Source organism: Ylistrum balloti, unplaced genomic scaffold (assembly GCF_031769215.1).
Source record: "Ylistrum balloti isolate Yb309-2 unplaced genomic scaffold, AGI_CSIRO_Ybal_v1 Utg370444, whole genome shotgun sequence".
NCBI lineage: Eukaryota > Metazoa > Mollusca > Bivalvia > Pectinida > Pectinidae > Ylistrum > Ylistrum balloti.
Genome location: NW_026782296.1, coordinates 286,407 through 300,019, shown reverse-complemented (window position 1 = coordinate 300,019; position 13,613 = coordinate 286,407). Strand labels below are relative to the sequence as shown.

Below are 13,613 nucleotides of genomic sequence, written 5' to 3'. Positions count from 1 at the left end.
TGAATATATATATTATCAAGTGTAGAAATTATTGATAGAAACCATTGTCTAATCCTTATCAATTGTAACTAAGTTAACATTCCATCATAGCAGATATTTACCATTTCTTGAACCTCCTCATGCTATCAAGGATGTTGAACTGCTGCCAACGTTTGGCAAAGTTAACATTTTTGTCAGGTAGGAAGTCTTGGTTTCCGATGTTTATAAACGTCAAGTCCTGTAGGATCAGTCCACTGTAGCAAGTATAACAAACATCATATGAATATGATTAGTTTATCTAATTGTATATAGCCTTGGGCAATGTTCATGATATTTAAAAAATTTTAGTGTGTTAAACTGTTATACACATTGATGATGAAACATAAACCCTGAAATTAATCTGATATTAATTTTTTTGGGGGGAGGTGGGTGGGGCTCAATTGCTTTTGCTTTTCAACAAAATATTGTCACATGGACACCTGATTTTGTGGATATTAATAGGTTTAAAAAAATCTATACTTGTTTGAACAGTTTGTGGATGTATGAAATCAATGAATAGAAATCCCCTGAGAAAAATGATTATTCAAATAATTTTAGATACTTTAAAATCACAAAATATTCCAGTACTTCCATAAGTGGTCTATCATCCTATGGTCTCCAAAAGGTGGTCAAAAGCCCTTGGAGTTTATATATATACAGATACATCTTGTAGTCATTCATGCATCTCGACATTCACCAAATAAAATTATAAACATGAATATTATCAGCACACCTAAAGCACAGACCAGAGTCTGACACTTCTGTAGCTTTGAGATGACGATTATGCTTACATGTAAGGTATACATGGGGGCTCTGTTTCACTTAAAGCCTGTCGGTAGGCACGGAATGATGCAGAACTGTCAATGAGCTGGCAAAACTCTTTCAGGGCCTGTAAAAGTGTATGAAATGTGTGATAGACAACACCAACTTATGTGTGATCTGTAAAGAGCCATTATTACTCAGTAAAAGAGTTACATCTCACCGACTGTTTTTGTTTTATTTTCACTTTGCTTTGCTTGTATTTACACCAATTACATGATCATTTATCAAAAAGTTAACATTTTCAAACTATCAAATCATAGTATGTGTACCTTGATTGCTTGAAAATACTCAGTAATAAGCACATTATTCTGTTTCTCCTACAAAGGATTGATCTATTTTGATTAAAATCTCTAGAAGTGCTTCCTAAGATATCACATAGTTTATACCTCCAGATTCTGTCTCTGCCACTCCAAACGTCGTATGGGTGCAGAATCTACAGCTGACAGGATGGCCAGGTAGGAATTAAAATTACTCAGCTTTCGCAGGTGCTGTAAATATCAAGGTTAACGGCGTATATAGAAGGCCACATCACCTAGCTAACTCAAGACTCAATTGGTTGCTAAAGGTCTTTTTAAAATCCTTCAATTACACTGGAAAAAAGTTACTCAAAAAGGTTTTCTTAAAGAAAGTATATTTTTTCAACATAGTTGTAAAATATTAGGACAGTTTATGTCACTGAAATTTGACATATACAACTTACCCTCATGATTTTTATAAATTTGATTAAATACTTTTCCCGTTCCTTTGCTTCCTCCTGAATGAGAATTTGTGTCCTACACCTGAAACAAAAATCATAGTGTTATAATATATTTGCTGGTCTGACATGATAATCCTACCAGATTTTCAGCAAGTTAAGAAGTTTTCAGTAATTAAGGATGTAAAACATTTTTTGTTTTTTAATATAATTAGCTTTAGTTTGAAAACATAAATTTTTGAATAAGCAATAAATGGAATATTGCTTTGTAGCAATTTGTCACTTAAGAATTATCGATCAGCTGTTGAATTATCTGTAAGAAAAACTTATTTGATATTTTTGCTATATTCAATTGGTCTGTATCATTATAGTGTCAAAGAAATGGGTTACTGACCAGTAGGAGACTTTATTGAAATGTTCTGTGAACTCGGTCAAGTTTGGACTCAGTTCCTCCGACTGCTCTCGGGCCCACAGAAGAACTTCTGGAATCTAGACAGAGAATGAAATCTTGATTAAGTTCTGCATAGCTCTTACTTTCTTTTTTCAAATTATCCAGCATATAGGAATGAATCTTTGCTTTCCATATGAAGTATAAGGTGATGATGTATGTTATTACCTTGATACAGCGACATTTGTCCTATATATTGACCTTTTATCTGAACTGAATTCCCAACACTTAAACAAGTTGTATCCTCTGACTTGTATAACATCATATGCTATAATATTGTAAGAACATATTTATAAATATCCCTTCACTGGTGAAATAGTCACAGTCTACCTTAAAAACGTGCAGGTAATTTACTTTACCCAGTGGGAAGCCCATGCTTGGTATTAACCCCACCATATATAAAATGTTGTACCGTAAAATTTCAAGCGAGTTTTAATTCATTGTCTTGTAATAAGCCCAGCCCCCACTTTCATTAAGAAAAAATGTTTTGGTCCCTTGGGTTTATTGAAGGATAATTACAACTATGTACAACTGACAAATAATTCTGTCTTCATCATAACTGGTCCGTCCAAGTTTTGAAATATTTCCATCATGTATACAAGTAAATGTTTACCTTATTATTACATATGATATGTGTGTATTTTGAAGCGGTGCTTTACTATGTGATGTGATACTTCTGTTTATGCTGATACAGAACTCAGTAATTTATTTAAAGACTATGCTAAACTTTGTGCAGACTTCTGGGTTAACTGTGACACAATTAATCAACTGCTTAATTGATTGTAATCAGATCACCACAAAAATGAAGCTATGAAAAATTTGACTTTGCAGTGATCATTCTCACAAAGAGCAGAAAGAAAAGGTGCTATGTGACTCTCATTTCATTATTTTAGTTAAAAAGATTTTTAAAAGTATCATATTGCCACTCAATTCACCTCAATTTTCTGGAACAACTCTGCATCCATTAGTGTCATCTGTTCTGCAATATCATGTGACTTCAAATGTAGAAGATCAGCAGGGCTGAAACAAGGGCAATAATACAGGTCAGATAAAGGCTGCCACAATCAACATGAAACAATTTTAGAATATCACCTAGACTGTAGAACATTCAATAACTTCAGGAAAACTGATCACGACAGGCACATTCTTACAAGGGAAGTGTGAGAAATCTCCGACAAGAAAAAGGAAAGTTGAAGTACATAACTATATGTTGTACCATAAGGTCTAATTACGCAGTAGATAGCATTTTTGTCCACATGTCGAAACAGTTAGGGAAGCAAAACGAAATGGGATTGTTTCTGGTGTAATCTGAGTTCATGCTTAAGATTCAGTGATAGCACTGGACGATAAGTATGTATCTTGAATCCTGATATATAGCTGAAGAGATGTTCATGAGCTGAGTGAACTCCCATTGATGCAAAAGGTGATGTTAACAGCCTGAGTGATCTCCCCTTGATGATGATACACATATCTACCTAGTAGTAAGAGATATAAAGGACGTGATGTTAACAGCCTGAGTGATCTCCGCTTGATGATGATATACATATCTACATAGTAGTAAGAGATATAAAGGAGGTGATGTTAACAGCCTGAGTGATCTCCCCTTGATGATGTTACACATATCTACATAGTAGTAAGAGATATAAAGGAGGTGATGTTAACAGCCTGAGTGATCTCCCCTTGATGATGATGCACATATCTACCTACGAGTAAGAGACATAAAGGAGATAATGTTTATGATGTGAGTGACCTCTCCTTGACGGTGATAAATGTACCTACCTAGAGGCCAAAGATATAGGAGAGATGATGTTCATGATCTAGTAACCTCACCTTAAAGATGATACCTACCTAGAGGCCAGAGATATGGAGGAAGTGATGTTCATGGTCTGAGCGACCTCACTGTGAGCTTTCTTTGCCTCACACTTTTCAATGATCTTCTTCCTGAGGATGCGGGCCAGCATCAGGTTACCCTGACACAGGAGTTCAAACACCAGTTCCATCATTTTCTGTATGATCTGGTCTTCTAACTCTGCATGACTGTCAGAGAAGGTAATTTCATTAATATCATCCATCACATAGTATTCTTGTAAATGACTAACAGTACAAAACATTCATTCATAAGCTTATGAAAAATTCTGTTAAAATCTTGAAAATTACCACCCACCTAAGTTCATCGATGATTCGGACAAGTAGGGAAAACCCATTGCGTGCAAGTCGCTTCTTTTTGTTGTCCCCAGCTCGCTGAAACTTGTTGAATCTGTATAGGACTTTGTCAATGAGATCACGGGGTAAGATGAATGTCCGGTAGGTAGTCAGGAATGCCTCTTGGTACATAAATTCTGTAAAAGAGCACACAACTCTGTCAAAATATTTTGTTAATATTGTTTAAATTCAAATGTAGACTTTATGCTGTCACATCTATAAAAGACATGCTTAGTTTGAAATGACTTTAATATATTTCAGAGTCCGCAAGCACCATATACCATACATTGATACCTTGCACCAATATATACCAATGTCCCTGCATAGGTATGATGTTTATATAAAAACACTACTAAATGCACTTCTCTCCCTAAATCAGGTTAATTGGAGAAAATATTGATACATTTTGATTAATAAATATTTTTTGTTTTGTCTACAAAGTGTAAGAAATATGTTAACAGGAAAGTTTAACGTTATCTAACAATTTTGTAAATAAACAGTATCATTTTTATCCAGATGATTATAGACACAGTGTGTAATATAGAAGTAACAAAGACCAGACTGACCGCTAATTACCAGCAGGAAAAACATCCAACACATGCATATAAATATATATAAATATCAAAATATCTCGAACCACCTAGAGTTGAAAGTTTCTATATACATGATAGATTTTCTACTCTCTATAGCCATCACCAGGTCCATGCAGCAGGCTTTTTAACGCGAGACAACGGGCACAAAATCAATCTTTACATATCCAATACACTGTTTTTAATAAAAAGCAAATCATTCTAATATCGTTTCAACATTATATAGAAAGGGCAAATAACTCCCATATCAATTATAGTGACATAAAAAGGAAACATTATCAATAATCAAGTCTGGATTTATAAATAGAACTTTGACAAATCTGAATATAATCAGGTTACCTTGCTATATCAATCCAGTAAGAAAAGTTTGATGTAAATAGGCAAATCCAATCTTTTTGCAAAACGTTTTTGTAACCGTATGGAATATCATTCATGTTTATATCCAATTTAGTTTTGAAATACTGACTACTGAATGACTGACTGAACTTTTTAGATGGGAATTATAATAGTCATCAGGACCCTTACTACACAACCCCAAATTTCTCAAATACATCAGGCATCAAAGTGCGATCATACACAAGAGGCTTTGGAAAAGGTAATCCTTAAAAGTTCAAATGTTAAAAAGTTCAAAGGTTTAGAGTAAAATATACATAAACTATGATATAAATAGAAAAAACTATTACAGGAGAGAAAAAACACATGTATGAAGTATTTTCATAATACTAATTGTAGCTGTAAGAAACTTTTCAACAATATATTAATATCATGCGATTACGAGAATATGTGATTAAAATGTGTGCTTGTGTGTGATAAATGTGTAAGACAAGGAAAGACAAATGCTATGTGTACATAAAGAGACACACATACATATATACAAATGTGCTTGAATGATCGCGCTATATGTACACATAGGAACACACATTTTAATGATACAAACATGCACACTGAGTTCAATGTTTGCACTAGAGGAATATATACACATAGAATGTTTCCCCACCTAATATCACTTCTACTTGCTTAAATTTTCATTAAAACACTAAAACGCTGACAAAAAAATATATATATACAAAATCATGTAAATATGTATATTTTGATCAGAAATGAAAAGAACTGAAAGGACTGAACAATTCAACACTATGAGTATGTATCTTAATGATTAAAGCGAGTTTCAAAGTGAGTTTAAGTGGGGAAACATTTATGACACACGATGGTACAACAAATGTGATTGGCCAAATAGATATGTAACATGACACTTTCTAACCACTCACCTTCCTGATTACATGAAGCCAAATCAGTGTCCGACCCTTAGAGGGGAAATGTTAAGAAACAAAATTAACGGATTTCTAAATCAAGATTCAAAACACATTTCCATGTTTCCAAAAGTTTTAATACTAAGTATTTCTATGTTAATTTTGGCATCATTACTGTGCTGAAATTTAGTCATACTTGTTACTGCTATGACCTAAATCAAGATCAACCAGACTTTATGACAGAACCTATAACAAATAAATCTTATATCCTTAGTGAAGGACAGTTCAGCATTAAACTGTCCTGTGTACATAGTTTATACATTTTTTTTTACTAAATGATATGTCCTAGACATTTTCATTGATCTATCCACGACACAAAAAACTTTTAAAATATCCCTACATCTTGACGACTTTATTCCTGATGCTGTTCAGGTATCTGATGATTTTCGATATGGTTCTACAAGCTTAAGCATAAGTGTGAAATGTTATTCATGTTTTGATTAAATTATTAGTAATAATTGCAATGAATTACTAATGATGAAATTGAACATTTATATTAGTGAAGGCGTACGTTTATCATTATGTAACTCTTGATTACCAATAAAAACTAATAAAAATATTCTAAATAAAGAATCATTGGGCCTTAATATTGCTCATCTTGCACTACTTGACAAATGATAAGTTGTTTTTGTGACAAGATAATCTGTTTGACATTTCTTACTACAAGTAAACAATCTTTTAAGGAAAAGAACTCCAAGGAGGGATGGTACACCAGGAACTGATCTATAACAGAGGTCAGTTACTGAGAAGTTTTGGTTGAAACTAAAAGCGATGAGTTAAGGAGTAGTCTATTTACTACATCAATCATTTTTCAATTTATTCAAAGCGATACATAATCAGCATGTAGATAAAATATCAATAAATGCTTAAATGCTCAAACTTTTGTGATTTTTCCAGGTAACTAATGAAAGCAGAAGTTATAAAGAATCATCTAGGATTTAAAGGACAGCAGTAGCATATAACAGATGTCCTGGTACAGATATATAACATAGCCATACAAACCCTTAACCCAGAATATAACTTTCTAAATGTAAGCATTCAGGTTGCAATATATTACAGCAATATATAAGAAAAAAGAGACAAATTAAAACATCACCAATTAAAATAGTCAATTAACTGACGGATAATTGTGTCTTCTCTAACACTGCAGTTATTACAGAAATTGAATGACACCAGTTGAATAGTTACTGGTAAATGTAGGAATAACTGGACTAATCTAAAGTTATGGTTGGACAGTTTAAGGTGATCAAGTTAGTGACCATTAAGTAAATATGATAAATTAACTAGGTTACTTCTAAAGGGATTAAACAGCTGTCGTTACATGAGAGATGAAATGTTCGATGTTACATGGATCAACTGGTCAACACCCACATTGACAGACAGAGGAATGTGAGCTAATTAGGGGCAACAAGGTGCCATCAGACGCAGGTCATCTAAAGAAAACATTGTCTGGAACAATTCACAGGAGACTTGTCTAACAGTCTACACGAAGATTTGCCTGGGTCAGTCTACAGAAATGTGCCTGGGTCAGTCTACAGAAGTGTGTCTGGGTCAGTCTACAGAAATGTGTCCGGATCAGTCTACATGAGATGTGTCTGGGTCAGTCTACAGGAAATGTGTCTGGATCAGTTTCCAGAAATGTTTCTGGGTCAGCCTAAATGACATGTGTCTGTGTCAGTCTGAAGGTGATATGTCTGTATTTAGTCTGCAGGATATGTGTCTGGCTCAGTCTACATGAGATGTGTCTGGGTCAATCTACAGAAATGTGTCTGGATCAGCATACAGGAGATATGTCTAGGCCAGTCGCCAGAAATGTGTCTGGGTCAGCCTAAATGACATGTGTCTGTGTCAGCCTAAATGACATGTGTCTGTGTCAGTCTGAAGGTGATATGTCTGTATTTAGCCTGCAGAATATGTGTCTGGGTCAGTCTACAGGAAATGTGTCTGGATCAGTTTAAGAGAAATATATCTAGGTAAATCTCCAGAAAATATGTCTGGGTCACTCAACAGGAATTGTGTCTAAGTCAGTCTATAGTTAATTTGTCTATGGCAGTCTAGTTGCATTGTGTGAAGAAGTCTACAGGGAGTTTTCTGGGGTAGTTTTTCATGAGATTTATCAGGGATGGTCTATAAAACATCACTGGAGTGGAGAGGGAAACTATTTACACTGGAGCTTACAACAAGTATCTGACAAGTGTTTTACAATCTATTCTAAAAGTTGAGGATCAAAACAGAAACATGTAATTTCAGCAAATTAAGTGAAATTGGTAAATATTTCTGTTGTGTATCTGTAGTCGCTATAGGCTCAAAGCTTTTTATAACAGGATGTGAGACACATACCTGACTTGCCAGCAGCTGAGGCATGGACAACTAAAGCATCTACTGACCCACCACGTATTTCTGGGCCATCCTCCTTCTATCAACAAAGAAAATTTATGTATTATAACACGTTCATTAATGAACTAAGCAGTCTGCAGAAATATGTCTGAAAAAGGTTTGAAAAAGTCAAATTCCATGCAGTCTCCTTTTTTTTGTAAAATTTGTCTGATCATAAACTTCACAGAAAAAATCTTATCGTCTTCACAAACAAAGGTATACATGTCCATCGATACATTGAACACATCAATCCAGATATTCTGGATATCACAATCAGCTACTATGATGTCGATCTTGCATTTTTGTGAATAAAAATAAAACAGATAGTAAGTAACTGAAATGCCACAATATAAAACAAGGAATGAAAATTCTATCAACTGTTTGGGGTTTTCACAGCATAGCTCGTATAGTTTTACATAATAAAACCTTTATTTTCTCTCACTTCTTTTTTCTTGATAAGCTGATCAGACACGTCAACATCATCAAGTGGGTTGATCTCTGCGAAGTCAGAGTCTGCATCCCGCTGGATCTCAGGTTTTGTAGTAGTGATGGTTGGGAGGTCAACCGAGGCTAAAGCCAAAATATCCTTGGTTGGTATCTGTCCTGGAGGGGCTGATGACCGTTTTGGCTCACTATGGAAACACAAGTTTTTCAAAGCATCTCAACACAATTACTTTATATACTTTACATACAGTAATATAAATACTAATTGACTTACCAATTGACTTACCCATATTTTTTTAAACAAAGGCAATATACATTTACTTTCTTTATAAGCAAAAAAAATAAGACCTTTCTTGTACACTTTTACACATTGAAATAACACAAAGACTTAATTGAATGTTTTGATAAATAATATTCCTAGGATTTTAATGATCTCCACACAAACAGTAACCTATCTAATATAAAATATATCTTTTTAAGATGTAAAATCAAAAAATCTGTTATTGCAAACACAATAATGGGTGATGTATCATCTCCTATCTAAACTGGCCACTTTTAATTCAAACTCTGGTTAAAGCAAAACCTTACCCCATTAACATGGTATAGATTAGACAATAGCTGAAAGATAAAAATGTATTTTACTGTGATTTACTTACACATCCGAGGAAGATCCTTGTGTTGGTCCCTCTATCAAACTGGCAGCCTTCTCTCGTGATACTTCCACTGGAAACTCTTGGGCAGAGAAGTCGGATTGGCTGGAATTTGTGGACAGCTGACTATCACGGTTAATATTATCCTGTATAGAATAATCAAAACATGTTCAAGACATTGCAGCTGACTGATGCATGTGCTATATATTCAATACTCGATGTGTGACAGGACTTCATTGATATTACTTTCTTGAAAACAGAAAAACAAATACAAACCAAAATGAGATTTAGAATTTTGCTCTGTATGTGTTTTAAGGATGAATACTTATGGATGGTAACTATCTAACTTATTCTTGTCTTTTCTGGAAAGGGACCTATTGTCTATATTTTTTAAATATCATTTTGGTGTGTGGAGAAAGGTGGGAAGTGGGGGGATCTCATTGGATTGTTGATTTTTGTTTTACTTTACCCTAAGTTTTGCAGTAAGGGGAGGTATCATTGTATTACAAAAGGTTGGAATTACCCAAAATTTTGTCAGAAGGGGAGTGATCATTGCTGAAGGTTGACAGTAATCCAAATTCTGAGGGGAGGGGTCAATATATTGTTGAAGGTTTTGTTTTGTGAGAAGGGGACTGATCACTGCTGAAGGTTGACCTTAATCCAAATTCTGAGGGGAGGGGTCAATATATGGTTAAAGGTTTCGTTTTATGAGAAGGGGAAGGATCATTGGATTGTGAAGATCTGACTTACCCTGAGTTTTGTGGGGAGGGGAGGGATCATTGGACTGTTTGGGGCACTTCCACTGAAGGAAGAGTCGGAGCTGAGGTCAGAGATGACACTGATCGTATTTGAGCGTGGATACATCTGTGGCTGTAACTCCATCTGGTGGTTATGCCACTGTGACTCGTAAAAGTTGATTGAGTGGCGCGAGTATACACAGTCTGTTATTGCACTGGGTTGGGTATAATTCCCGAATGTCTGCATGTAGGCTTGTACTGCAACACAAAGTTAACACATGAATTACAAAAAAAAAAAAACAAAAACCCAAAAACCCCCAAAAAGTCGTTGCTTTACAGTCTTAGAACTTTAAATGCATTTCAATTGACTGGTATCAAACTTACCATAATCACCACTCGACAATCTTTGGTGTTAGTGACATGGTTCATATGATAAATTTTAGCAAAAGTGCTCGAAGTTATTTTGGAGAGAAATTGAAAGCATAGTTTAATAATTTGAATAAGGCAGACATACATAATTATTCTTTGGTTTGTAACAGTTTAGTCCCATTTTAGTTCTTTCAACTTAGCCGTTAAGTTTAAGTAAATGAATTTGAAACATACTGTGACGTTTCTTCGGTGGTAGCGGTGGTGGTTTAGGTAGACTCTCCAGACTAGAGTGACTGGCACTAGAGAATGTTTCCGAGCTAGAGTATGTCTCCTGGGAGCTGGTACGCTGTGTAAAAGATATAGTGTTGGACTTCTGCATCTGAAACCCTGCAAATGACTGGGAACTACTTGTTGAAGATGATGACATCCGTGCCTCATAAGAAACAACCCGACTGCTGCCTGCAGAGCCAGTCGTCATATGAAGGGCGCTCTCATTCATGTTATCATATTGGGAGGGCAGACGACTTAATTTCTTGGGCAATGTCGGTGGTTCCTGCCCTTCACTACTTTCACCCTGGTTTCCATTCTTTTTGGTCATAATTGCAATATCAGATGTCAGGCGATTAATTTCTTTTGTTAACTGATTAATCTGATCTACAGTTCCATCTGATTGTGATGAACTTTTACTCATAGTACTTGAACTAAAGGAACTGCCTATCCTAGCTTCTGAAGAAGTCCTGGAAAAGCTATTTGTACGACTGCTATTTTGGCTCGTAGAGTCCAGTAGGTCCTCTGATGAACGGTTCAGACCAGACCCAATACTGCTCCCTGGTGACCGGCTGAGAGGGGATATGCTCTGATCTGACTGGTTACTGAGGGTAGTATGCCCCAAACTGGATAAGAGTTCTGAGGGTGTGTTTGTGTAAATCACACTTGTATGTGGAGATTGGTTTGGACTCACATGGCCCAATGGATTTGGCATTCCAGATAGGATTTCTAACGTGTTAGTAAGAGATCTTCTGTTTTCTTTATTTGGTAGTGGAGGTGGAGAGACATCACCGTCGCCACCAGGGGGCAGGCTCTCATGTGACCGCTGTTGGACCAATCTATAAATAGAAAACATCAATATTTCAGTAATTCAAATCATTCATTTTTTATTTACATCAGTTGAAAAATACTTCAATCAAATTTTTCATGATAAAAATCATGGTTTTTTTTTTTTTCTTAATCTGCATCCAACCATGGGATCTAAATCTTCCTGTGACTTACCTATGTATCACAGCCTGATCTTTGGGAAGTGGGGGTTTTGGGGGCGGAGATACTTCTTTTCTCATCATCAGGTCACGGTGATTGCTACTGATGCTGTCACTGGAGCGTGAAGTTGTGAAAGGCGTGTTATCATATATACCCATCTCACTGGTGTGTTCCAGGATCTCCTTTTCCCTTGGAGTCAGAGGTATCTCAGGAAGTGATGACCTCTTGTTGCTGTGTCAAATCATAAAAAAATATATTGGAAGTTATCTAAACCAGAATATGCAAGTTTGATTGATGGTTTATCTCTGGAATGTTAACAAGAATTTTTCTTGCCTTAAAAAGGATATGCAAATTCTACCACAGGCATTTGTAACAGATAACTTTACTCCATTTTCAATCAAACAACATGGAGGAGATTTTAAATGCTCTTCCATACCATTCATTATGATAACACTATTCTGACCCTACTCATCACTAAGGGTGGTGACTCCTACGGAAGGTATCTAGTTATCACACACAGTAAAGGTAAAAATAATTGGTTGCCTTTACCTGTCTGCTAGAGAACCATAGATCTGGTCAGTAACTCGAGGGTTTAACTTCTTGTCATGTAGTTTGTCCAGGCTGATCTGCTTAAGCTCCTAGAGACAAGAATTAACCAATATTTAAATATAGGGAATGTTAGTAGGCATGTCCTTGAACCTAGATATTTTGCTCAAAAAGAATTACATTCAAAATGTCTCAGAAAGATTTTTTTTAAATAATATATTAACATAAAACTCCTATTTAAAAAAAAACAGGCTTCCGTAAGAAAATCCAGCATCCTCTAAAACCATAATTGACAGAGAACTAAAAATAAGGATATGCAACTTCTAATCATAGTGTGACTCAGATAATATTATCTTTATAGTAAATTCCCTACCTTAAACTTATTACTGACGAAGTTGCTCTCAATTTCCCCTTTCCCTAACCCCTTCTCAAGCTTGCTTCCTTTCATCTGATATCTATAGGTGCTGTGATGACACTGCCCCTCCTCATTACCTACCTCAACACCATCTGACAAAGCACTGATGACCTTGTGTGACACTCCTCATTACCTACCTCAACACCATCTGACAAAGCACTGATGACCTTGTGTGACACTCCTCATTACCTACCTCAACACCATCTGACAAAGCACTGATGACCTTGTGTGACACTCCTCATTACCTACCTCAACACCATCTGACAAAGCACTGATGATCTTGTTGTGTGACCCTCCTCATTACCTACCTCAACACCATCTGACAAAGCACTGATGACCTTGTGTGACACTCCTCATTACCTACCTCGACACCATCTGACAAAGCAGTGATGACCTTGTGTGACACTCCTCATTACCTACCTCAACACCATCTGACAAAGCAGTGATGACTTCATGTGCTGCCTCCTTGTTAAGCACCTTCTTCCCATTGAGTAAAATGTCGTCCGCCCATTGTATAAAGCGTGCCAAACACTGGCAGACCTTGTTGTGCCGTGACATCATTGTGGAACTACAGAAACATACCACAATGAATACACAATAAATATATAAATATATCAAAAGTAAACATGACATGCATGATAGGCAGATGACACTTTATAAGTAGATTGTAAACTGTTAAAGGTTTTCTCTTTATCATGCTGATTTTTTCTGCATTGATAGACTAATATATAGATGTAA

General features: G+C 35.7%; 1 protein-coding gene across 1 annotated transcript in view; it reads right to left on the bottom strand.

Annotated features, from left to right (window-relative positions):
* Positions 1-13,613, bottom strand: part of LOC132554806 (rap guanine nucleotide exchange factor 1-like) — a 76,072-nt gene that overhangs the window by 7,961 nt on the left and 54,498 nt on the right. The window contains exons 4-20 of the mRNA XM_060219116.1: positions 13,296-13,443; positions 12,464-12,552; positions 11,930-12,145; positions 10,895-11,766; positions 10,305-10,549; positions 9,561-9,700; positions 8,903-9,092; positions 8,425-8,500; positions 6,043-6,078; positions 4,147-4,321; positions 3,831-4,019; positions 2,918-3,002; positions 1,929-2,023; positions 1,541-1,619; positions 1,227-1,328; positions 810-907; positions 102-233 (exon numbers count right to left, since the gene is read on the bottom strand). Coding sequence (XP_060075099.1) covers positions 102-233; positions 810-907; positions 1,227-1,328; positions 1,541-1,619; positions 1,929-2,023; positions 2,918-3,002; positions 3,831-4,019; positions 4,147-4,321; positions 6,043-6,078; positions 8,425-8,500; positions 8,903-9,092; positions 9,561-9,700; positions 10,305-10,549; positions 10,895-11,766; positions 11,930-12,145; positions 12,464-12,552; positions 13,296-13,443 — 2,967 coding nt within the window. The remainder of the gene's footprint in view (positions 1-101; positions 234-809; positions 908-1,226; positions 1,329-1,540; positions 1,620-1,928; positions 2,024-2,917; positions 3,003-3,830; positions 4,020-4,146; positions 4,322-6,042; positions 6,079-8,424; positions 8,501-8,902; positions 9,093-9,560; positions 9,701-10,304; positions 10,550-10,894; positions 11,767-11,929; positions 12,146-12,463; positions 12,553-13,295; positions 13,444-13,613) is intronic.